Here is a 24,663-nt window from a genome sequence, read left to right as displayed (position 1 = left end):
ACTACTATAAGAAGGCATATAAGTAGATGAACTATTCAAACATTGAATTTCAATGAAATCTTCAATAATGATGCAAATTTGAAGCCGTGCCACACAAAATTTATGACTTTTTCCGTGCTCAAAGCGACCCGAAAGTGATCTGAAACCAAGTATGGCGTAACACGATAACTACCAACCTGAACCCGACTCGAATATGACCCAAATCGCTATTGTCCCGACCTGATAAGTATCTGACTCACGCATAAACGGAACACTTGATCCGACACCACATTATCACAAAAGAAGACCTGCCTCGAAATTGACCGCATTGAACCCGACTGAAAAAATGAACCGAGACAAACCTGATCGAATTAGACCGTTTCCAATCTGCACCCAACATATTTGATTTAATTACTTGACATGACATGATATGACTGAACATGATCTGAAATCTGAGATGACCGAACCTGAACCCGACTCGAGTAACTGAATTGATAGCTCTGGTTTGCCCATCATATTTGCCGCATATTCGCATTCGCAGTTCGCACCAAATACTCTCCATAATGCGCGAAAATGGAGGGGAAAGCGTTCAACTCCAATCCGAGGGATTCTGCTGCTTCATAAAATCGGATACATCACTCAAGTCAATTCTTTTGCAATCGTCTTTCGCCGAGACGCCGAGTTTGTTCCGCCGAAAAACACAAGTCGTCTGAATTTCACTCCGAGAATTCTGATTAAATTTGGTTCGATCTCATTTTTTCTCTCGTAACTTTCAATTTAGGTTCAAATTTATGTAAAATTGGAAGTATATTTACATCGATTGTTGATTTTATACTTGTGCAAACTAATGCTTGCGTTTTAGAGATTCATATTCTATACATAATTTGGTAATTGAGGCATTTACTTAAGATTGTTTTAACATACTGTTCATTTCGAAGTATTGAATTTATACTTCTGTGATTTAATTCTTGAATTCTTGATATTTGATGTTATATAATACGAGAATATTGATAGTTCTGCATATAAGCTATTTACTTAAGATTTTTTAACATACTGTTCATTTCGAAGTATTGAAATTATACTTCTGTGATTTAATTCTTGAATTCTCGATATTTGATGCTATATAATCCGAGAATATTGAGAGTTTTGACTTTTGCATATAAGCTGTTAGCAAATTTTGATTTGGCAAATTGATTGATGTTCATTTGAGGTTTTTTTTTTTTTAAAAAAAAAAAATTCTAATAAGTTTTTGGATGGCAAATTTATCCAATTGATAGCAGAGATATTGCTGAGCTAAGAATGGCCGGCAGAGAGATGGGTGACGAGTCGCCGATGTTTAACTCGTCCACACCTGACTCAGTCTGGTTGAAAGAATGGATGTTGATATCATTATATTTATTTCCTCCATAACAGCAGGAGAATGTGCCAACTTAGCATTTCTTGTTGGACATATAAAGCTTATCTTATTTTCTCCCTGGTAAGAGCCATGTTTTCTAATCTTTCTCGTTTCGTTTCAATTACATTGCGTGTGCGTGGTCTCTAGTTATAAATTGGTTGTTGTGTCAATGTTCATGATAAATGTTAGCAACTGCATGCTTGACATTACATTGTTTATGCAATTATGCATAAAGGTTTTAAATGATGATTTAGAATATCATTTGCAAGATGAAGCTTTGCAGTTGGAGATGCTGTTTTGTATCCTAATAGCCTAATAGGAAGTATAATCTAAACAGAAGAATGGAAGTAGAATATGAGGAATTGATGTTAGTTGACTTTAGAACGAGATAAATAATCTATCTTTCTATAACGTGCTCAAGAGCTTTGATTGTAATCATGATGATTTGCTAGAAGTTTATATTGAGGATTAAAGTACTTCATCCGTCCCTAAATAAAGGATCATTGGACTGTAATGGTCATATTGTATTGACTTTGACCATTATCTGTTGAAACCTTTTCATGAGTTATGATGTGAAAATAATTGTTTTAGATCTTTTATGATGTATTTTCATTTGACATAGATTCACTACTATTATAAAAGTGAATTGTCAAAGCTGATATAAGTTTACCACAAAAGTCAAATGTAGGCTATATAATACAACTGCTTTTTTTTTTTTTAATTAAGAGTATTGGCAATCAATAATGGATGAGAGGATCTCATTAATCATACGCCACAATTCATGAATTACTGAAAGGCTTGAATAAGATAATGTGAGCTGCATTCCCTTAGCGATAGCCGATATGGCCAATTTGTAAAACTAGGATTAGTTCTACAAATATTTTGCAATCAACTTATGCCTGATTGAGTATTACCAGCTTGCTTAATGATTACATAGTTTTTTTATGGTATTTGCATATGAATGTCCATTATAGTGGAATTCCAATTCAAGTCTGTGTCCTTCATTTATATATATTAGTATTAGTTATGCACATGAAAGATCTCTTAATGCTAGTAATAAACCAAGTAAAATTATTTGATTAACATTTAACGCATCCTCAAATATGTACTAAATTTTGCAGAGATTTTATTAATTAGCATTCATCTACTATCTTTTAGAATATGTATCCCATACAACGGTTGTACCATGCGTTTCACTTCAACTCTGCAATCCTATAGCTCATCGCCCCCCCCCCCCAAAAAAAATAAAAATAAAGTAGTTTTGAAGAATTGGAGCTAAAGGCGAAATATTTAAAATTTTATGTTTGGTTGAAAGGTAAATGGTGGTAGTGCCACATAGAAATACAAAATATACAATTGCAATACTGCCGTGTTTAATTTTAATGGAAAGATTTCAATCTAAATTTTAAAAATTCAAGAGAGAATATATTGAATGAAAACCAAGTATATATCAACTAATGTAGGTTATTTGCTGATTCCGCTAGTTCTGTGGTTGCACTAATGGAGAATCAAAACAACTTAGAGAAACCTCTACTAGCAGAATCAACTAATCCTTTAAGTCAAGGTCATCAGAAGGATGTTGCTGACAGGAGGAAACTCTGCCGCTCGAGAAGTGCTCCTCTCATAGTGTCCCTTCCTAGAGACAATTTGATAATTGAGCCTGATCCTATACCTGAATCCTTGTTTAAGAGACTCCATCCAAGTTGCAAAAGAATTACAACATTCTTGTTGATTTACCTTCTTGTTGGTGCACTTTGCTTTAATCTAGTGAGGGATCAATTAAGTGGTAAAAAGACAGGTAATAGCATTGTTGATGCTCTTTACTTCTGTATGGTTACCATGACTACTGTTGGATATGGTGATATAGTCCCTCAAAGCACCCTTGCTAAGCTCCTCGCTTGTGCTTTCGTTTTCTTGGGGATGGCTTTAGTAGGGTTAGTTCTTAGCGAAGGTGCAGATTATCTCGTTGAGAAACAACAGACATTGGTCATGAGAGCATTAAAATTACGCAAAAAGTTCCGTCCAAGTGAAGTTATGAATGAGATGGAGACAAGGAGAGTTAGATATAAGTGCGTTGTGGTTGTTCTTGTTCTTTTTGTACTTGTGATCCTTGGGACCATTTTCCTGATTTTGGTTGAGAAGTTGGATGCTCTTGATGCATTTTACTGTGTATGTGTTACGATGACGTCCTTGGGCTATGGAGATTATGTTTTTTCGACAGTGGGAGGTCGTGTTTTTGCAGTTCTGTGGATATTGATGAGCACCATATGCTTTGCACAATTTTTCCTTTATGTTGCTGAGATGAGCACCGAAAGGAGGCAAAATGCTCTTGTCAAGTGGGTTCTTACTCGGCGTGTGACTATAGTAGATCTTGAGGCCGCTGATATCAACAATGATGGAGTCGTAGAGTAAGTATGAAACTTTTTGGTTTCTTAGTGATTATTTAATTGACGTAGAAAAGTATTAGAAGTAGAAATTCAACGGCAGTGAAAAATTCTAGAGTTGTTTGGTTGGCTTGTACTTTTGGAGAAGTTTTACTTCGTATAATCAACCAAACAACTTTTTGGACTCCTAAGAAATGGGACTACATGAACAAGTTCCCTATCATTTCGTATGTTCAATCAAACGACCCTATACTTTCTCATAAGGAAATAATAGGTCAGTAGATACTATATTTTAATGTCTTGGAGAGTTTTATTTCCTAAATCTTTAACTGTAAAAAAAATGACAACCTTACTATTAATATTGATGTTCTTAAGGAGTATAGTTTCTTATTTCTTTTCTCTAGTTACTACTGGATGGCCAATAATGGCATGCCTATGTAGCATAATACGACTTTCCTCCACTTGCAGCGGCGCTGAGTTTGTATTGTATAAGCTTAAGGAGATGGGGAAGATTACTCAGAATGATATCTCACTTGTAATGAAAGAGTTTGAAGAACTAGACGTCGATCAATCAGGAACTTTATCGGTGTATGACCTAGTCACCTAGAACAGTTATCTAAGTGACCTGCCAGAGAAATCATTAAAGCAGTATAATACCAGAGAGATCAACAGATCAGTGAAATGGAGATTTGCATATGTATATATAATGTTATGTGAAAATTGAGGCTTTGGTGTTTCTTATCATTTTGTAAATGTGCATGATTGTTCTCAGAATGTCAAGACTTTCGATGTACAATTGATGTATATTGCCTAATGTTCATCTTTGAACTTGCTAATATAGTGAACTATTTTATTTGGTAAATTTCTTCTACATAGCTACTCTTGTGGCTCCCTATGCAACAAAAAAACCTTTGGTTAATTCTTTTGCTCTATATATCATGTAGGGAATGATAATCATCGTAATCTAATAACTGATCAGATTGTAGAATTGTGCATTGTCGGGTAGGTGTAATATTCTGTATTTGTTGTTAATAATATTTTACATGGGGTGTTTTTCTGTTTCTTCTCTTTTCTTTTTTTATCAAATATTTATTTTTTTAAAAAAATAGTTTTACAAGGGATATTCCATCTATTTATTAGAGCTTTTCTTTTTGATGTAGACGAAATTCAATCTTAGGTCGTAAGTGTCACCTACCAAGATTTTAACCAAATTAATTGACATCCACGTAAATATTATTTTATAATTTCAATATTTTTTTTGATGCAATTTTTATAATTTCAATATGACTAGTAGAAAAAATCTGTCTAACCAATAGATAATTTATCCATTAGAGATAAATATTAATAGTTATTAGAGTGCAACTTAGTATAGATAATTATTTTTTAATCGTCTACCTCTAATAGATAGTAGCCTTGTTTGGTAATTGACGGTTGGCTGTTGGCTGTTTTGTGTGGCTGGTTTGACTGGCGGTTTGTATTGGCTGTTTGTGTTGGCTGTTTGACTATTTTTATTTTATAAACATGTTTGGTAAAATTGTATTTAGCTATTGGTTGTTAAACTATAAAATGATCATTATGGGAATGATTTTTTTTTCATCCAACTTATGCCATAAGGGTATATTTGTAATTTTATTATTAAAAAGCCAACAGCCAAGGAAAAAAGCTACTTGGAGTAGCTTTTGACTGAAAAGCCAACAGAAAAGCCACAAACCAAACATGATTTTTGGCTGTTTGACCAAGCTAAAAAGCTAAAAGCCAAAAGCCAAGCAAAAAGCCATTTACCAAACACGCCGTGTATTCAAATCAATAGACAAATGTATCAATCTCCGACTAGTAGTCTTGGTACTACTAGAAAACCATGTGCATGTACACATCAATATAGATCAACCGACTACCAAATTGCTTATTTCAGCATCAATAAAGAGGCCCCCTGAACCTCGCACTTTCAAGCTTTGTTGGCCTTTTATCCATTTCACCACTTAACACTTGGCCTGTAGGCTGTAGTCCTTGGATTTGGATTTTGAATCTCTCTTTCCCCAATTTCTTTTTCCTCTTCTTCCCTCAAAGTTTTCTCTCTCCTCCATTCAGTAGCAAAATCCAACAAACTTAAGTAATTTTGGGTTTCAGTTTGGACATAATCCCAATTTTACTGGGTATGACTTCCTTTTTCACTCTTTTTCTGATTCCTATTTAAATTAAAATATGCTTTTATTCTGTTTCTTGAGTAGTTATTTTTTTTAATCCATATAAACTACGAAGACAGTGCAATGTACAACGAAGGGGATTCAAACTTGTGACCTAGCGTTCACAGCACCTCAATCTTGATCATTAGGCCAAGAGATCCTTAGTTTTCTTGAGTAGTTATTGCTTGTTGTTTAGTGCTGTGAAATTCTGTTAATTCTGTTGAACCAACTTTGAATATGAATAGTGAATACTATTTGCCAACCAAAAGAAAGAATCTGGAAATTACCCATAAATGGTGTTTGATTAAGTTATAATTAGCTATTTGTGGACTTATTACCATATATGATATATGCTTTGTGTTACACTATATCAGATCATGTAAATGTCTGTTAGCTTAAAGCCTTACATCATGAAATGTTGGAGATTGTAATATTTTCTCGTTCCATATTTTGCAACACTTTGAAGAAAAAGCTCACTTTTTTATTTTAATAAAGTATTGCAAGTAATTCAGAACGGAGGAAGTAACTAGGAACGTATATTGTCTATATTACTGCCCTTAGCAGCTCTTTGAGCTTGCAAACGGAGGGGGAAGGGAGGCTAGAGGCGGTAGAAGCACGAAAGAGGGGGTGGAGATGGTTAATGGGTAGTAATTACTAAGTAGTAAGTGTAATTGCTTCAAATCTTAAGTGCTAATGTGCACTGCTGAGTGTGAGGTATCGAGAGTCGAGACAACAGTTTCTTTAATCTGTAATTTATGCTAAAGGTCGTGTTAAGATATGGTAATTATCCTTCACTAATCACTACTTAATGTTTTATATATCTAGAATATCAAATGGTTTTTTTGTTATTCTTTTTGGAATTCATAGTAAAGGTTTCATCAAAGATAGTATGATAAATTTGCTATATAGGGTATTACGGAGTATATTTGAGCTGTATCAGAAAATGTTGTGGTTGAATTAGAAACCTCGTGAGTTTCCTTATCATAGTTTTCTTAGAATATGGAAGTTGCAATTCCTACGAATAGGAAATTATACGCCCATGGTGTGGTGGAGAAGAGAATTAAAGAAAGATATACACACAATTTATGATGCACAAGATGGCTGGTGACTTAATGGTGTATGTGGTGTGAGCTCTTGTGTCCATTGTTGAACCTTATCGCCGTACTTATGGTCGTGGATCGAACATGTGAAATTAGTGTGGACAACGCCAAAAAGGAGGGACTGCGGTGTGGTATGCATGCTTGAGATGGTATTGCTCGAGCTGTATCGTATGTGCTCAGCTGTGTGGTTGTTTAACATAGAGTTGCTCAAGTTCTGTGATCATTGCTCGCATAGGAGTCTAAGAGACTTGTGGACATGGTGCATGAGTCAGTGGTGTTAGGAGACTTGTGGATGCAGTGAATGAGTTATATGACTTCTGCTCAAGATGTGTAGCAATTCAAGTATGGTATATGTGTTAGATTTCAGACATTTTAGTTATTTAAACTTGTAAAACACTCTTCAAAGAAGGATGAAAAGTCAAGGGTAACCTGGGGCTACTGAAAGGCTCGAGACACTCCATCTGTACCACCCCCTTTCTATTGGCTTGCAATTTGGCACAATGTCAAGTAAAAAGCAAACAAACTGGCTAGCTCACAATTGAAGGAGAACAAAAATCTGACTACGAATTCTATGATGAAATATGTACAGGTTGATAGCTTTAGAGTGTGTAGTATTTGTGCTGTTTCAATTTAAGGAGTATGTTAATTTAAAAACCAAGGCATTAAAGTGGGGAGGCCCATTTTTAGATGTAGTACTTAGAAGTTAGAAGGCCTTCTGTAAGGGGCCTGAAGTGTCAAGTTCTAAATTGTTTTTACTGACATGAGTACAAATTTTTCATTGTCTAATTACTTTCTTAATAGATCAAACTTGTTCTTGACATATTCCGTGATATCAAGCTCTCAAAGCTTTGGTTGGTATGTTAGAAGTTATGAAGTTCCTGCTTCACCTGTTTCAAATTAGCTGCAACAGGGGGGGGGGGTGGTGATGAGTTTTAAGGCTTGCATATTAATTGGAGAGATAGATAGAGAGAAATGCAAAGAAAGCTGTGTGATGAGGCGAGAGATGGAGAGGACTGATCACCAAACAAGGTAATGTTAAAACTAATTTGAAAGGAAGTTTTGTAACTAATTGGTATCTAATTACCCCTTCTGTTACGCCCTTCGACTCTTCCATTTGATAATATCCATTCAATATTTGGCAATATATGAATAATCGTACATGGAAGAAATCCCACGAAGATAAGATGAAAGGATATTAGCATGAAAATTGATGTTAACTGCCAATGTTCTCCTGTAAGACCTGGTATTGATGCTTTAAAGTTAATGTAAACTAAGTTGTGTAGAAGAAATTTCTAGAGCAACAATGTTGTCGTTACTCATGGATTCCATATATAATACTTCTAGTCTCCCCCGATCCTATTGAATTATGATAACATAGCCATATATACCTTTTATGTAGAATCTTATTTTAGTTTTCATGGTATTGGTGAGTCGTTCATTTTTCGATGAGAATCGGATTTCTAAGTTTCTATGTTTAGCAGGTGGTAGGTAATTGTTACCAATTTGACAGCGTCTGATGGCCATCGACAACAACTTGAAGGAGTTCCTACTACCTGAACCCGTCAATCGAAAGGATGCTGTCAAGAGGAGAAGATTTCGTCGATCAAAGAGTGCACCTCGCGCTGAGCACCTTCCAGGAAAAGTAAATGGCACTGGCAGTGCTGCCTGTGAAACCGGAACCGAATCTGAATCTCTGTTTGGGAATTTGCATCCTAGTTTTATAAAAATTGCTACATATCTGTTCATTTACCTAGGCGTTGGCGTTGTTTCCTTTTACTTAGTCAGACATCACATAGTTGGTAAAAAAACAAATGATGTAGTTGATGCTCTTTATCTCTGTATTGTCACTATGACTACAGTCGGGTATGGAGACCTAGTCCCGCAGAGTGTACTTGCAAAGCTCATGGCTTGTGCCTTTGTCTTCTTAGGCATGGCTCTGGTTGGATTAGTTCTTAGTAAAGGAGCAGATTACCTTGTTGAGAAGCAAGAGGTATTGATCGTTAAAGCTTTACATATGAGACAACAACTTGGTCCAAGCGACATTATGAAGGAAATTGAAACGAATAAAACTAGATACAAGTTCATCTTGGCATCAGTATTTCTCTTGATACTCATCACAACTGGATCAATCTTCTTAACATTTGTTGAGAAGTTGGATTTTATAGATGCCTTTTACTGTGTGTGTTGTACCATCACTACCCTGGGTTATGGAGACCGCAGTTTCTCAACAGAGGGAGGTCGTATATTTGCAATTGTTTGGATTCTGATGAGCACAGTTTGCGTAGCTCAGTTTTTCCTCTATCTTACTGAGCTGACCACTGAAAGGAGTCAAAAGTTCCTGGTCCAGCGTGTCCTAACTCGGCATATGACCAATGTGGATCTTGAGGCAGCTGATCTTGATGATGATGGAGTCGTAGAGTAAGTGAAAAATGATGCTTTTTAGTATGTTTTCTCCTTGGATATCATAGTTTTTGCTTCTTGAAGTAAACTTTATTTCGTTGATATTGACGATGAAGCTATCAAGAGATTAGGGAAATTCGATGTTGTTAGTATGATATCCCCTTTTCCTCTTTCCTGTGTTGGGATTTTCATACTTTTGGTTTCTTAGGTAAATCTGATTCTTCCTTTAACTTTCCTGTGTTGGGAAGTATTCTGATTAATCTCTTACATGCAGCGCTGCTGAGTTCATTTTATATAAGCTCAAAGAGATGGGCAAAATTACTCAGGAAGATATATCAGTTGTGATGGAAGAATTTGAAGACTTGGATGTTGATCAATCAGGAACCTTATCTGTTTCTGATTTAGCACTAGCTCAGTCATCTTCACAAGCAAGACTTCCGGCTTCTGGCCAGGAGAGACCTATTTGACATTATTTCTGAATATATTCTAGACTTTGATTTGTCTATATCTCTGTGAATATTCAAGATCATATCTCGACTGTGCTGTAAGTGACTTGATCTCTGAGTATCATCGTGCTTCTTAGGTCACAGTTTCTTTGGATTCACTTGTTCCTCGGCACATTGATGTTGTCTTTTGGCCATGCTCTAACCATGGTATTGTTTCAGATTCATGGCCCTACTTTCTTTTAGCTCATATCTGATGATGTAAATATGATGTTGGTAAATTTTCTTAGCTTTTGTATACAGACCTGATAATGTACTATGGCCTATAGCCTATGCCCTACAGGTATAAAGTTGAAGTACATAATATTTCATGATTATGATTCTGTTCTATAGAGAACTTACTGCGTATGTTGAATGCACGAGTAGTTTCTATTGTATACATATTTCATGGTTATGTTGAATGCACGAGTAGTTATTCTTCATTGCCTATTTATGTGAACTTCCTGATTTGTTCTTAGTCTGTCGTAATCTGCAGCATCTTCAGATTCTTTCTTCAATCTATTTGAAGACTTAATGTCCATATACCCGGGAATTTTCCGAAATAGCACCTCATTCTTCATTCATTGTACTACCAACTAATCTTGTATTCTGGTTACAACCCAATGCATTATCTCAGATCTTATTGGAGCTGGTTGTCTGACTGTGGCGTACATTGTGTCACTGTTTCGTACATATATAGTTATATTATGAATTTCTGGTGTTGGCCTGTTGGGTGGACTTCAAATTTGCTGTGCAGTGGATCAATTTGCTGAATCCTGCATAAATTGATCTATAATTTCTTCTTAGTTGCTATGCTACTCTTATTGACTTATTATGTAGCATATGAGCAAAGGTTGTACTCAAGTAATAACAAGTATAAATTGTGGCAAAACCGATGCAATCAAGTATATATATGGTGGACTTGTGATTGCCCCTTCGATGCTCAAGTCAGTGAGGGATTATTATAGTGACACAAAAAGACTTTTTACATTTTTTAGGTCATGATAAAGAGCTCATGGATCTGACTAAGTTTTATGGTGAGTTTAACACCTTAATTGATAGAATCTTAAGAATGATATGAAGAATCTTGACTCAATATTGCACTCAACAAAAGAGAATGGAGGTTGACAAATGATGATCTATGTGGAAGATCATTAGAGTTACAATCTTGACTCCTGCAGCCGATCCCATCCTACTGGAATTAAGGCTTTGGCGTTGTTGAAAATAAAGAATCATCTTAGGAAAAAGAAAGTTGAGTTTATTGGAAAAAATTTCATGCATGCCAACACTGTAGTTCTGCTAATGACTATAAAAGGTTGTCACATGAGCTTGGAATATCATTCTCCATTACACCAAAAAAGAAGTTAAAATCTCAAATCATATTGCAAAGCTAATATAGCTTCAGCAAGGTGAGACTGTTCTTGGACACAAGCGCAAGTTATACTAGGTGAGGCCTACTTTCTTCTTTTTCCCCTTGTTTCTGTTTGATTATGTTTATCCTGAACCTCGATCTGGGAACACTTACTAACGAGTAGCGTCTCATTTCTGCAACTGTTATTATATCTCTGTAACTATTTTATTGTTAGATGCAATCCTTACTGCTCTCTCGTTCTAGAAAATGATTGCAAACGTCTCTTGGAAACAATTTCTCCATTTATACTGGCAAGAGGTGAGACTGCATAATTTTGAACCCTCCTCAACTCCAGGATCCGTAGGTGGTAGCTGTCATTGATATTGTTTCATTTAGGGTGCGTTTGCTTCAGTTAAAAAAACAAATTAGTTTGAGGAAATTGAGTTTCAATAAGTTTTCATAAGCTTAGAAAAATTCAAGTGAACACACCCTTAGTTGTGGACTTGTGGTTATATAAGACATATATTCCATTGTGGTTTGTTCTTATTAGATCAACATTTGAGCTTGGAACTATAGTTAGAAAAGGAAATTTTCTTTTATCTTCTGGCTTAGCAATAGTTTCCATTTGCTTGAGGATTGGATTTGTAGTATTGTTCATATGTTCATATGTACTTCTCTGACAGACTTCTTAAACCATTCATGCTCTGTAGGCAATCTGTCGGTGCTGACATCTTCTGAGGGCTGGTAACAACTTACAGGAAGTCATTTTACCTGTATCATTGGAACCTAGGAAAGAAAGCCGTTAGAAGGATGCTATCAAGAGAAGAAGATTTCGCTGTGCAAGAAGTGCTCCTGTCAGGGAGTTTATCAGACAAGCGAATGATGATGCTACTCCTACTAAAAGTCCGGCCTCATATAAGAATGTTCATCCAAGTGGACCAAGTCTCAGAAAAGTGACCGCTATCCTGAGTTCCTGACTGTATGTTGGTGTTGTTTGCTTTTTCTTAATCAGACATCACATTAGCGGTAAAAAAGCGAATGCTCTACTTGATGCTCTTTATTTCTCTGTAATCATAACGACAACAGTAGGGTATGGGGACCTAGTCCCGAGCAGTGATCTTGCAGAGCTCCTTGCTAGTGCTTTTGTCTTCATAGGGATGGCTTTAATTGGATTGATCCTTAGCAACGCGGCAAATTACCTTGTAGAGAAGCAGTAGGCGTCGCTTTTAAAGGGTTGCATATGACTATATGAGTGAAGAACTCGGTCCTAGTGACATCATGAAGAAACTTGAAACAAACAAAGGGTGACATAAGTGTTTCTTGGTCTTTGTTTTTCTCTTGGTACTTATAATAACTGGAACGTTGTTTCTAAGGTTTGTGGAGAAGCTGCATTTTGTTGAGGCATTTTACTGTGTCTGTGCTACCATTACTACCTTGGGTTATGGATTACCCAGTTTTAATTCGATGGGAGATTGTATATTTGCAGTTTTGTGGATTTTGATGGGAAATATATGCGTAGTGCAGTGTTTCCTTTATCTTGCTGAGTTCAATGCTGAAAAGAAACAGAAGCGCCTGGTCAAGCATGTTCTTACTCGTCGTATGACAAATTTCGATCTAGAGGCCGCTGATCTACATGATGATGGAGTTGTTAAGTAAGTGAAAGCTCCTTTCTTCTCACCTTATTTTCACTTGTTTCATGAAACATAAGTTCAGACAATTTCTGTTCAACTAATTAATTTAAATATTGGACTAATTAGTTCAGATAAAGGTTAGTAAGGGTTCACCAAAAAAAAAGAGCTAGTAAGGGCTTAAACAAGATCCAATGAGTCCCGATAAGAGCTAGTAAGTTCGTATATACGAGCTACAGGTGAAGGTGACACACCCTTAATATGAACTTTTCATTCTTTCCTTCACATATTTACTTTTTCTTTTATCAATGTCAACTTCATGATTCCATAACTTCGTGTGGATTTCGGAACTTTTTCACCTGCAGTGCTGCTGAATTTGCTTTATACAAGCTGAAAGAGATGGGAAAGATTACGTCAGAAGATATTTCGCTCGTAATAAGCTTGATGTTGATCAGTCAGGGACATTACCATTAGCTGATATAACACTAGCTCAATCATCTCCACGAGTAACAAAATCGGTTTCTATCGGGAAGAAACCTTGACACACGCTATTCTATAGACGTCCAGAATTCGATGTCTTTCATTGAATATATGAGATTATGCAGGAATTGCTGTTTCCTGTAAGTTGATTGGTTTCTGATCTGTACTGCATTAGTTCATTGGGAATGCTTTAACCATGGTTCTGATTACATTGCTTCTAGTGCACTCGAAAATACAGATACTGGGGAGGTATTAGATTCTTCTTCTTCCTCCTTTTTCCCTGTAAGATACAAATTACTATATGATACTACTGCTGTTTGCTGGAAATGAACTTCAAGATACTGGGGAAGTATTTAGAATTTGCCTCTGTCAAAACCAAAATATGACCAGAATTTGTGTGCCATCCACTTCTTCTTTTTTATATATCCTCTTGATTATGCTATCACAGCAGGCAAGATTAACAATTTACATCTATTTTACTCGGATTAAAGTAGTACTCGTTTTGGACAAGGTTATGTATACAAGTATTTGATTCGACTATTTTGTGGAAAGTGTTGACGATTCTACTTTGAATCAAAGTGTTATACCCATTGCTTCATTAGTAGCCATTAGTGGTTCCCCCTCAAGTAGCCACTAGTGGTTCTTAAAGGCAAGAACTACCAAAGTTTTAGTATTTTTCATATCTCAAATCTGTCACATGTAGATAAACTGTGATTAATAGAACATGTTAATTAGTCAGGGAAAGATTTCCAGTTTCCCAATTATTAAATATAAATCAAATGAAGATGAAATAAAATATAGAAAATACAAAGTCAGCAAACTATCCTGCAAACAAGTAATGTGGTGCAGACCGTGGGAATTGGACAGAATAAATATCAAGTGCTTAGCTCCCACGCTTCCATAATTCCTAATGTTGCTCAGTTGCTCTCATGAATGGGAGCCCATGTGCCTTTTTACTTTTGGTTGATCTGCTCAACCAAATTAGCCCATATGTCAGAATTGGCATGGGATATTATCAGAGAACCAACTCAATCAAAAATTTAAGTTAATGGTTGAGGCCTCAGGAATAGATTTATACTTTATCAGATATACTATATAGCAAAGGAGAAATGTTAAGATTCGAACTTATATGCTTGAAAACTGCATAAACTAGTTGCAATATGATAGATAAATTGAATTATAATTGACAAATCAACAAATGTTTTGTGTCAAATAAAATTGATTGTTTGATACATAAAAGCCATGTTTGGTAAATGGTTTTTCATTGCCGTATGGCTTTTCAATTTGGTTAAACAGCCTAAAAAAGTGTTTGGTAATTGGTTTTTGGTTGGCTGAAAAGCTGGCTTTTAAGCCAAAATAAAAAAAACTCCTGGAGCAGCTTTTTGGATTGACTTTTGGCTTATTGGCCCACAGACTCTCTAATAAATAGCCAACAGTCACAATTAATTTTGCCAAACTTTTGTAAACAGTTGGCTTAAACAACCAACTTAAAAAACCAATACATACAGCCAATGCTTCTAGCCAGTCAAACAAACCAACTTAACTAGCCAAAAACCAACAAGCCGATTGCCAAACAACCCCAAACTGTTGAGGTTTATAATAGAAACTCTTAAGTAAAATTCATACATGATGTACATAAATATTCCAATTTCACTCCTATACTTTCTACTAATTTTATATAGCTAAGCTTAACCTAATGAAAAATAAAACATTTAAACCTTAAGGTTAGAGATTCAATAATCTCCACTAATAATACTCCATCCGTCCCATATTATTTGCTACATTTGCTTTATCACAAAGACCAATGAGGGAGTGGAAACTATTGCCATAACAAGAATTAACAAAAAAAGCAAATAGGTAAATTGTGGGACCTGTATATTATATATGGAAATATTTACAAAAACCAAGGAGGGAGTGATGGTAAATTTGTAAATAAAGTGTGGAACCTATGTACTATATATGAAAATAGTTGCAAATGTAGCAAATAAATTGGGACACACCTAAATGTCAAAATGTAGCAAATAAATTAAAACGGAAGGAGTAGCATTATGTGGGAAGAAATTTCCCTTATTTCCCCTCTCTTCTAAAGTATCTAACCTGTTAATCTAAATCGAATTGATGTACAAAAAGTTTCAATTTTATATAATGTTCGCTAGCTTACCTAACTCAAAAAGTCTACCAATAATCTGATGTGATTCGACAATCCAACCTTAAGATATACAAGATTTTCAATCAATTTAGAACCGACCACATATGCAATTATTCCCATTTGGCCATCATCATTTTTTGTAAATTGTACCTTTCATAGTCATTCATTTGCGGTCCACAGACCACAACAAAGTGTTCTTGGTACTAATTACCAAATGCCTTTTTATCAAAACAACAAAGAAAAGAAAAAACCTCCAAAAATAGAATACTACAACTATTTTAGCAAGTTTCGCAAATTAGCCTAGTAATAAGGAAAGAACCTTCTCATTTCAAAGTTGGAAATTCGATCACTATTAAAGACACTTTGGAAGACCATTTCCCCTTATCATCCCTCACTCTCAAAGTGTCTGCTCGCAAACTCAAAACTGATTAACCTGCGAAAGATGCCAGTTTGACATAGCAGTTCATCTTACCATTGATCCCATAGTAGGCCCAAGGGAAAAAAAATACATACACGATACACCCACCAAAAGGGCAATTTAGTAAAACCACATACATCGTATCTGATTCGCCACGTCTCATCATCTTTCTCTTTCCTTCAACTCAATATCAGAGCTTTCTAGGGTTCTCTTTCTCTCTCCTCTTTTCTCACTCTCTCACTTAAAATTAGGGATTTTGACATCAAAAGTTGTCAATTGCACTTTCACAAAACACAAATTCATATCAAAAGTTTGACTAAAATAACCATTGGGTTGTGAAATTTGTATGTTTTGCTGGGCTTAATCGCCCTTTTAGTGTGCAAATCGATGATCGTCATTGTTCCATGGACCCGTCTTCTCTGCAAACCACTTCCCCTATTGAACAAGAAGATGAATGGGGTATTATTTTTTTCTTTAATTCTTGCAAATAATCATTTTTTTTTACAAGTTTTTATTTTTTTCTTATTTTTTTGCTTTGAAGTAATGAATTTCTTGCTTGGGTTACTGATTCTCCCAATATAATTAACCTTCCGTGCTTAGGTTTAATGGTGATTGTTGGGTTCCTGTTTTATTTTTGATTTGAAAGAATTTTTGGTGAAAATATGAAAGAATGGTACTTTTGTTTTTTTCTATCTTAAATGTGAGAAAAATGTTAATTCTAGGGTAATTTCATATTTTGATGTTGAAGTATGTTTTCACTTTTTGTTTGGTGAAGTATTGTGTTTTTTTTTGGTATTTTAACATTAGTTGGTATTATAAAAAGACCATCTCACCTTACTATTTGAGCAAAAGGAGGTCACTTGAAGAGTAGTGTATGTAAAAAGTGAGTACAAACAGTGAGATGCTATGTTACTCCAACACCTTCATTTACCTGGACGACACGACACTTCATTTTAAACTAAAAACTTGTCTTTTTCCTACAAAATAACCTCGTATCCGATCAGACATTCAATCCGTTTCTGAGCAACGATGTCATTTGAGAATATGTGTTTCAACATTAGAGGTTAATTCTAGTTGAAATTAGTTTGTAGGTTAAGAAATCAATGCTGGATATGGGTGACTTTCAGAAAAGCAGGGTTTAGTTCCAGATTGTTGAAGTAGGCCTTACCTTTGCTTAGGTTAAACATTGTTTTCTTTTAGAATAGTTTTGTTTATTTCATCATTGGGTTTTAGTTTAAGTTTGATCAGTTTCTAGTCTATTAAGCAAAAAAATGATCTTTCGCGCAAGGGAAGCTTCAAAGACTTAAACACGTGACATGATCTTTCGCGCATTTTAATGATGCTATTTTGATGAGTCTGCTGATATGAGATAAGCTTAGTAAGAATTTCTCAGGTTCATTGTTCAGTTGTTTGTCTAAGAGAGTTATTGGTGTTTCTTCAAGTTACATCTGATTGTAGTTGCTCTTTAAGTTGTAGTTGCTGCAGCTTCGTATAGCATTAATGTTTGGTTGTCATTGTCATATCATTGGTATTTTGCGTAGTAGTGTGTAACAGTGTATCCTCATGTGTTCTTCCATCATTTAAAAAAAAAAAATTTACTTCTACTTCACACATCATATGCTTCTTCTGAAACATTTTAGATTCCACTTCAGTAGCTGATAACCAGGGATTTTCCTTTCTCTGCTCGAAATTGAGTAGTTATTTCAAGGCAATAACCGATGGGATTTGATTAGTTTTTTCTAGGTTGTCACGTACGTTAATGGTGGTTTCACATTATACTTCAAGATTAATAACACCAGTACATCTCTCTTTTACCTCTTTAAAATATTTGCGGCCTTGATTAGTAGAAGAGATAAAAAGGAATCGAGGAGTGAGTCATAATAAGGAATCGTTTATTATGAATGCTTTTGCTGACTTCTTAAATGGGCTCAACGAGAGATGGGAGACGAGGAAATTGGTGCTTTCATCTCTAAGATGGTGAAATTTGTTGTTTTACCATCATGATAAAGCTTCTTGCTGGAAACGTCCGTTGTTGATTGACCATTGAAAATCAACCGATTGTATTTGTTCTGAGAACTTGAAAGTTTAGTGTTCGCAACTGTAAAGTAACTATATTGTACATCTTGTTCATATCTGATTGAGAACTGTAAGTTGGAAATGTCATGATCTAGTTTTGTGTTTTAGTTGTTCAGTATACTTGTAATCTTGTCCTTTTCAAGTCCTCGTTAGATTTTTTTGTTTCTATATCACATCGTATTCTTTTGTATAATATCTTTTTTTTTTTGGTCCTAACGTATTTGCATGGTTGCTTCCAGACACTGATGGATTTGTAATACCAAGTTTGGGAATAGAGAACCCTGATCAAATTGAATCTGAGCCATTTAAGGTAGATGACTCCAAGTCTCCTCCCCTAAAGGTAAAATTTGAGGTATCCATCTTTTTCTTATATTTTTTGTTCACATTCCTCGGTGACTTACCATCTGTGTTCACTTGGTGAAACTTTTTCTTGATGTCCAGGATAAGCTGGAAAAAATCTATTTGGGTCCCCACGGTGCTCCACCTCAGTCGAAGCAACAAGAACCAAACTCCTCCACCAACCGCAAACAGCGTTTTAAACAGAAGCTAAAGGAAGCTGACAGGAGGATTGGCAGCATAGGGCGAGAGAATAAAGCCGAGAGCTTAAAAGAGCTTGTTGGTGTTGGTGGTAAGTTGAGTGGAAAGATGGCAAAGGGTTCGCCTAAGGATTGGCTTGACCCACATTGTGATGAGTCTTTGTTTGACCGACCAAACCGTCAGTGATCGAATGGTTTGCAAGCTTGAGAGAGACTACTCTTTATACATTTACTAAGCATGATGTACCTTGACTATGAATATGTTTATAATGTTTGTGTTACATATTTTTGGTTATTTGAGTCTGCTGCTTGCTACATATGCTTTTGATTTTTTAGGCTAAGCTAGGTAGTATTTCGGCATGCAATTCGAATCTTCTGTCTCGTCCACCTCTCAATCATAGAGATTATGGCAGCACAGCATTGCTAGTTCAGCTCACTTGCTGTTCTGTGCTGCACTGTGCTTTGCCTTCATTTCTGATTAACAGAAGATAAGCATAAACTTGAAGCATCCTTTCAGATGAGTACAATTTGCTACAAACAAAACGATAGGGCTAAAATTTATATGTTTTCGCACTATAGTTATTCATACAAACAAAATGTTTCTAAAAAACACTAGAAGATTGTGTTCATAAAAAGGGATTCACAAAATATGATTCTCCACAAACTTTATTAACATGCACATTCACATATCAAGGATTCAAGAGCTTGAACATGAATCTCTATATCTTCATTATGTTTCCCCATTAATCATGACTGTGGATTGAAGGGGTTAATCAATAAGAAGATAGAGATAATCCTTAATAATAAACCACGACGCTCAGCAATTTGGCTTTCAATGAGTCACCATCAACAATCAAACTATCCACACAAAATATGAATTTATCTTCCTCATACTACACAAAACTTGGTGAGCTTAGCCTCTACATCTAATTCAAAAGAACGAAGCTTTCGTGTCGTTTCCAAAATTTATGGTTTTAAAGTCAGGGTTCGGTTTCTATAAGAGTTCGAAAACAGAGGCTAACAAAAGGGATGGACAATGAATAGGTCCGCTATTTCCTATCTCTCTTCTTGTTAAAGACCAAGAAATTCCAAACCGGTGGCAGTTGGAGACAAATCAAGTTGAGAGAGGTACTCAGCCTTGTAGAACCTACTCAAATGTCTCATTCCGTTGTCACATAGAATTGTAATAATGGTATGGCCAGGACCCATAGCCTGTGCAACCCTAACAGCTCCAACGCAATTCATGGATGAAGAGCTGCCTAAGAAAAGCCCGTCATTCTTCAAGAGGTACCTACAAAGTTCAACACTTGAATAAGAATTCATGTTGAACAGATAAGAAACAAGAAATCAAATAAGAGGAAACAGGTACCAACACCCATTAAACTTGTGTTTAGATAAGCAATGAGTCAATGACGGAAGGAAAGGTGGGGAAAGAAGGGGGACGGCAGAGTGAGCTTGTGTTTCCTTTCCTTCTAATTTTGTTCCCTTACCCTCCCCCATGTATTCAAACAAAGGAAAATAAATCCCTTCTCTTTTTCTTCCTTTCTCTCCAAATTCGCATATCCAAACAAACTATTTAGTGTCATAGCCCCCCAAAAGAAAACCCAAAGATGTACTATACAACTCGGAAAAAGGATCCTCTATCGAAGTTACTTACAAATATTGTATTGATAGTATAAAAGGCATTCAATATTGCATCAGTGTCGTAAAAGGTGAAATAGGCAAATAGCTGAAGCGACATATATTTTGAATCAAAGGGAATATGAAATATTTAAAATACTTGTGGAAATTCAAAATTGCAACAAAAAAAAAGTGGCATAATGCATAATACGAGTTGCAAGACTTTTACTAGTAGAAAAAAGATTCACGAATGGAAAAATTGATTATAGCACCTAGCAATCAAAGAGAACAAGTGAAAACCTAAAGGTAAAGGTCTAAGATGTTTCCCCTACGATGCTTGAATTTATGAAAGGAAATGTTTGGGAAAAGGCCGAAAGGGGGAAATGTTGCATATCTCAATGAAGGCTTTACCACATAAACCCAACACGCAAAAAAATTGATATGAGATATTTATATAATATATGTGGTACAAAGAGTTAAAGCATAAACTAACCTAGACATTTCAACAGCTTCCTTGTCTGTGCCTCGGAAAGCGCCATCCAACTTCGCCATCATGAAATTCTGAGTCAACCTGTTAATTCCAATGCCCTCAGTTATAGTATCAAAGGGATTCCTAAGCCTCTTTCCTTCAGCCTCCTCTTTAGAGTACATAACTCCCCTTGTTACTCTATTGAACAATCCAGAACCAGGAGGATCAATGAGGAAACACTTAATATTTGCATTTTTGTCCTGTCAAGTGGGAGAGGAATCAATTACCTACTTCAAAAGGAAAAAGCAGATGACTAGAAATAATTTCAAAAAGTCGGTCTTACCTTGAGAAACTGTGACACGCCAGCTACTGTGCCTCCTGTTCCAGCAGCAGCTACAAATGCATGCACCTTCCCTTCAGTTTGCTCCCAGATTTCAGGTCCAGTACCTTCATAATGGGCCCGATAATTGGCCAAATTTTCAAACTGGTCGGCAAAAAAACCTCCGGTGCAACCACTTGAAAATACGTAGTTGTCGTTCTGCTCCTCAAATGTTTCACCATTTGTTTGCTCTTTGTCTTTGTTAGGTGTTTGAATACTTTTCTCACGGTTTGCTGCTTGTTCATTAGCTTCTTCTGCCCGTCTTCTAGCTACATTTACAAAGTGGTCTTTGTGAGTTATCGATACTGGCCTGACCCGCTCAACTGTTGCTCCGAGGGCTTCGATAATTTGAGACTGTATTTTTTGGATGAGACACAGTACATGAGTGAGAACCAATGTGGAACTGCATAGAATTGTAGCAGAGAGTCGTTTTCATGCATTGGTAGAGGAAGCCAAAACATACCTTCTCAATAGCAACATCATCTGGAATCACAACATGACATTTGCATCCATAAGCAGGAGCAACTGTCGCGAGACTAATAGCAGTACTTCCAGCACTACCTTCAGTAACTACTCCACCTGGAGCTAGTTGGCCAGATGCAAGTGCCTGAGCATAGGCCATGTGTTAGAAGCCACAGAATCATATGCAATCAAAGGCAAAAGCAGGAATTCCATCCCCATATGGAGCACATGACAGGAGAACCGAAGGGTAAAGACTAAACAGTCTAAATATTACATCTGAATACTGAGGCCACAAAAAGGCAACACAAAATTCTTAGAAAAGAGATTGACTGAAAATTTGACAAACATGTTAGGAATGTAGGTGTCAAACTAAGCCATTGAATAAGAATTTTGCATGTTCTAGCCAATATGCATTTCTCTGTATCTACTATCCATACTCAAGTGAAAATTTTATCTTGTATCCAGCAGCGTAATTGATGTAAAATGACAAGTGTAAGTTACTTCATGCCATGAAATCGCTCCAGGATTGTCCATCATAATCCCAAGAGCTCACTTTCGATAGATTAGTTAAATGATACCCCCGACAGTTTGTGGTAACTCATAAGTAAGAACTGTATCAAGGATGTTGCTTAGACTACAGAGTAAAGTTCTTGGAGAATCCTAGTGAGCTCTCTAAACACACTTCTGTGATACCGTTGCCCTCTGTTCGGCTCATAAGGTGCCCGCAATTTTAACCCTAGAAAATCGAAGAGATTGACCGTGTACTGGATATGTTAACCTAGCTAAGATGGTGACTTGCACTATGAAGGCATGAGTCATGAGGTAGAAACATGTAGATGGTCCTATGTTGAACTCTACAAAGAAAGTCCATCTAAATGTTTCAGAATATAAGGATTACCTGGTCCTAAATTGCCACCTTAAATATGCATTTCAGTGAGGCACCCTACAAAATATTCAATTCCAAACTAAGCTTCTCATAAGGAACTAACCATGCCTTCAAAATTCTCATTTCTAAAATAAGGTTATCATTCACCAATCAAACATTATTCACATACCCTTGTCAGCTCACAAGATGAAGTGCACATTCAATACACTCTTTGGTTTGAATAGTTTTTCCAAAGCTTAATTACACATAACTTCACCAACGAAAGTAGTTTAGAGTTCCTTTCTCATCCCCCAAATTTTTGTTGATTATGTTCCTTTCAACAAAAGTAATCAGACAACATACTTCACTTTTGTTCTTACACCAAATGAAAGTATATGTCCGGAGGTCGACAACCTCAATATCATTACCCACAATGCTTTTAACATATACACAGCATTAATCCTACGATAACAAAGAGGCACTTCGGCATAATTTATAATACATTTGTGGATTCAAATTTTCAAGTACCGAAATGTGATAAACTTCATTGGGCCTGTACACAAGCCCATGTCGGAGGAGTGACCACATACAAGGTTGGCAGGGGTTCCATCCTAAAACCAATTGGTGATAGGTGGAGTAACCCACCAACCTATATGTTAGTCATTCCCTCTAATTCTTCAATGTGGGACAATTATTTCCTACCTCACGTGTGGGTTATACTCTTAACAAAATGCCTTAGTAAATTGCATATATTAGTAGGTACTAAAAGGTCATATACACAGCTGGTCCACTAGTTTTACACTAATATATATCTATATCAGATAATACATGGTCTCTAAAACTACATCACTAAGAAGTATAACCAAAATTAAGAATCATAATATGCAAGACTCAAACTTGTACAAATTTATAATCAATTGCATAACACCACAAAAATTAGCTAAATATACCTCTTCTATGATTTTGACAGCAATCCTATCCTTGACACTTCCACCTGGATTCAAAAACTCAGCTTTCCCCAGAATCTGCCAAACAAATTTTAAAACTAATGAAACTAATGAAATGAATCATTTTTGTGCTGAAACTAATGAAATGAATCATTTTTATGCTGAAACTAATGAAATGAATCATTTTTATGCTGAAACTAATGAAATGAATCATTTTTATGATGAAACTAATGAAATGAATCATTTTTATGATGAAACTAATGAAATGAATCATTTTTACAAACATTTCAGAAAGTAGTTACTGAGCTCCAGCTAAAACTAAGAGTTTATGAAATTGATACACAAACAAATACTATTACCAACTAACCCAAATTTCATCCACAGAATCTTTCCCTGAAGTTGAAATTAACAACTAATTTTGTTTTAACTACCACCCAACTAAAACCCACAAAATTTATTTTCAAAAATTCAATCTTTTGAAGAACCAAATCACAAAAAACTCCAGAAAATTAATAATTTCAGCTCATCAAATAAAACAAGAGAGTACCTCACAACCAGTTGCATCAGAAAGGCTATTAATTCTAATTAAGGGTGTATTTCCAATTAAACCAACAATTCCACTACCATATTTTTTACAAGAATTGGGTTTATGGGATTTTGATTTGGGATTCTTGAAAGTTCGTTGTTGGTTGAAAAGGAAGTAAGAGAGAGTAGCTAAGGAGAGAGAGAAAACGGCAACACAGCCAACAATTGCGCCATTGGTGCAGTTCACAGGCGCCATTAGTGGCTTGATGGGTCCAATTTGCTTTAACCATTTTTTGAATAGGTTTCAGGGCGGTGTGTGTGGGTGCGGTTTGTGGGTTTTAGACCGTCTAAAACTGGCTAAAAAATCGGACTTGGGAATTTCATGCCCACCCAAAAGTTTCCAATAAGTGGAGTTTGGACTCTTGAATTTAGACCCAATTTTAATACTAGGGTTAGGAATGAAAGTTATTCGGATAAAATTCAAAATCTAATTTGAATTTGTAATTTAGACCGGATTAAAACTATGTTTGGATTGGATTCGAATTGGAATTTTTTGAAAAATTGAATTTTCGGATCAGATTGGATTGAGGGTAATTGGATCCAAAAAGTCAATATAACCGAATAGTAATATGCATTGTATTATGTATCTGAATTGGGTTTAAGTGCTTAAATGATTTTTTATATAAAAAAAAGCCTAGTATGTAGCCTAGTTGGCGTAACTTTTCCAACCTTCCTCTAAAATCCTAACAACACTTAATTCCTCGTTCCTAAATCTACTAAGTTGCTATTGTGATTAACTTATTTCATCGAGAAAATAGAGTTTTAGAAAATCGA

The 24,663-nt window shown here is 35.7% G+C and overlaps 4 protein-coding genes and 1 pseudogene across 10 annotated transcripts; 4 read left to right on the top strand and 1 right to left on the bottom strand.

The window, feature by feature from the left end:
- Positions 1–471: 471 nt before the first annotated feature.
- On the top strand, positions 472–4,615 carry LOC104891840 (two-pore potassium channel 1). 3 transcript variants are annotated; one of them, XM_048642484.2, is made up of 4 exons: positions 472–722; positions 1,260–1,456; positions 2,839–3,783; positions 4,228–4,615. In XM_048642484.2, the coding sequence occupies exons 2-4, from the start codon at positions 1,353–1,355 to the stop codon at positions 4,364–4,366; spliced, it is 1,188 nt and encodes a 395-aa protein (XP_048498441.1). In that variant the 5' UTR covers positions 472–722; positions 1,260–1,352; the 3' UTR covers positions 4,367–4,615. The 3 variants fall into 3 exon arrangements, with proteins under 3 accessions (XP_048498441.1, XP_048498440.1, XP_010675911.2); XM_048642483.2 differs by having other exon boundaries at positions 1,257–1,456; XM_010677609.4 differs by having other exon boundaries at positions 474–722; positions 1,257–1,456; positions 2,860–3,783.
- A 1,056-nt stretch (positions 4,616–5,671) lies between these two features.
- LOC104891841 (two pore potassium channel a) lies at positions 5,672–10,282 on the top strand. Of its 3 annotated transcripts, none has more exons than XM_019249175.3 (3): positions 5,672–5,912; positions 8,521–9,460; positions 9,717–10,282. In XM_019249175.3, exons 2-3 carry the CDS (start codon positions 8,559–8,561, stop codon positions 9,907–9,909), a joined length of 1,095 nt encoding a protein of 364 aa, XP_019104720.1. In that variant the 5' UTR covers positions 5,672–5,912; positions 8,521–8,558; the 3' UTR covers positions 9,910–10,282. The 3 variants fall into 3 exon arrangements, with proteins under 3 accessions (XP_019104720.1, XP_010675912.1, XP_048498439.1); XM_010677610.4 differs by having other exon boundaries at positions 5,674–5,912; positions 8,524–9,460; XM_048642482.2 differs by lacking the exon at positions 5,672–5,912 and adding an exon at positions 5,919–8,071 and having other exon boundaries at positions 8,524–9,460.
- Positions 10,283–12,255: 1,973 nt separating this feature from the next.
- LOC104891843 (two-pore potassium channel 1-like) lies at positions 12,256–13,592 on the top strand (annotated as a pseudogene).
- Positions 13,593–16,118: 2,526 nt separating this feature from the next.
- Positions 16,119–18,857, top strand: LOC104891844 (hypothetical protein). Of its 2 annotated transcripts, none has more exons than XM_048642481.2 (3): positions 16,119–16,409; positions 18,266–18,378; positions 18,468–18,857. In XM_048642481.2, the coding sequence occupies exons 1-3, from the start codon at positions 16,355–16,357 to the stop codon at positions 18,747–18,749; spliced, it is 450 nt and encodes a 149-aa protein (XP_048498438.1). In that variant the 5' UTR covers positions 16,119–16,354; the 3' UTR covers positions 18,750–18,857. The 2 variants fall into 2 exon arrangements, with proteins under 2 accessions (XP_048498438.1, XP_010675914.1); XM_010677612.4 differs by having other exon boundaries at positions 16,126–16,409; positions 18,266–18,366.
- Positions 18,858–19,201: 344 nt separating this feature from the next.
- Positions 19,202–24,201, bottom strand: LOC104891845 (cysteine synthase 2). Of its 2 annotated transcripts, none has more exons than XM_048642480.2 (6): positions 23,852–24,201; positions 23,308–23,382; positions 21,494–21,637; positions 20,995–21,384; positions 20,676–20,911; positions 19,202–19,868 (listed from the first exon to the last, which is right to left on the bottom strand). In XM_048642480.2, the coding sequence occupies exons 1-6, from the start codon at positions 24,083–24,085 to the stop codon at positions 19,634–19,636; spliced, it is 1,314 nt and encodes a 437-aa protein (XP_048498437.1). In that variant the 5' UTR covers positions 24,086–24,201; the 3' UTR covers positions 19,202–19,633. The 2 variants fall into 2 exon arrangements, with proteins under 2 accessions (XP_048498437.1, XP_010675915.2); XM_010677613.4 differs by having other exon boundaries at positions 19,202–19,853; positions 23,852–24,197.
- Positions 24,202–24,663: the final 462 nt, after the last annotated feature.

Source organism: Beta vulgaris, chromosome 4 (assembly GCF_026745355.1).
Source record: "Beta vulgaris subsp. vulgaris cultivar EL10 chromosome 4, EL10.2, whole genome shotgun sequence".
In the NCBI taxonomy this organism is placed as follows: domain Eukaryota; kingdom Viridiplantae; phylum Streptophyta; class Magnoliopsida; order Caryophyllales; family Amaranthaceae; genus Beta; species Beta vulgaris.
This window is presented reverse-complemented; position numbering and strand designations above follow the sequence as displayed.

Excerpts from the sequence above, each read along its gene's own strand:
- LOC104891845 (XM_048642480.2), bottom strand. The coding sequence starts at position 24,085 with ATGGCGCCTGTGAACTGCACCAATGGCGCAATTGTTGGCTGTGTTGCC. Across the intron at positions 23,383-23,851 it reads CTGATGCAACTGGTTGTGAG|ATTCTGGGGAAAGCTGAGTT; the intron begins GTACTCTCTTGT and ends TTTGTTTGGCAG. Across the intron at positions 21,385-21,493 it reads ATGATGTTGCTATTGAGAAG|TCTCAAATTATCGAAGCCCT; the intron begins GTATGTTTTGGC and ends CAAAAAATACAG.
- LOC104891844 (XM_048642481.2), top strand. The coding sequence starts at position 16,355 with ATGGACCCGTCTTCTCTGCAAACCACTTCCCCTATTGAACAAGAAGAT. Across the intron at positions 16,410-18,265 it reads TGAACAAGAAGATGAATGGG|ACACTGATGGATTTGTAATA; the intron begins GTATTATTTTTT and ends GGTTGCTTCCAG. Across the intron at positions 18,379-18,467 it reads CCCTAAAGGTAAAATTTGAG|GATAAGCTGGAAAAAATCTA; the intron begins GTATCCATCTTT and ends CTTGATGTCCAG.
- LOC104891841 (XM_019249175.3), top strand. The coding sequence starts at position 8,559 with ATGGCCATCGACAACAACTTGAAGGAGTTCCTACTACCTGAACCCGTC. Across the intron at positions 9,461-9,716 it reads GATGATGATGGAGTCGTAGA|CGCTGCTGAGTTCATTTTAT; the intron begins GTAAGTGAAAAA and ends TCTTACATGCAG.
- LOC104891840 (XM_048642484.2), top strand. The coding sequence starts at position 1,353 with ATGGATGTTGATATCATTATATTTATTTCCTCCATAACAGCAGGAGAA. Across the intron at positions 1,457-2,838 it reads CTTATCTTATTTTCTCCCTG|GTTATTTGCTGATTCCGCTA; the intron begins GTAAGAGCCATG and ends CAACTAATGTAG. Across the intron at positions 3,784-4,227 it reads AACAATGATGGAGTCGTAGA|CGGCGCTGAGTTTGTATTGT; the intron begins GTAAGTATGAAA and ends CTCCACTTGCAG.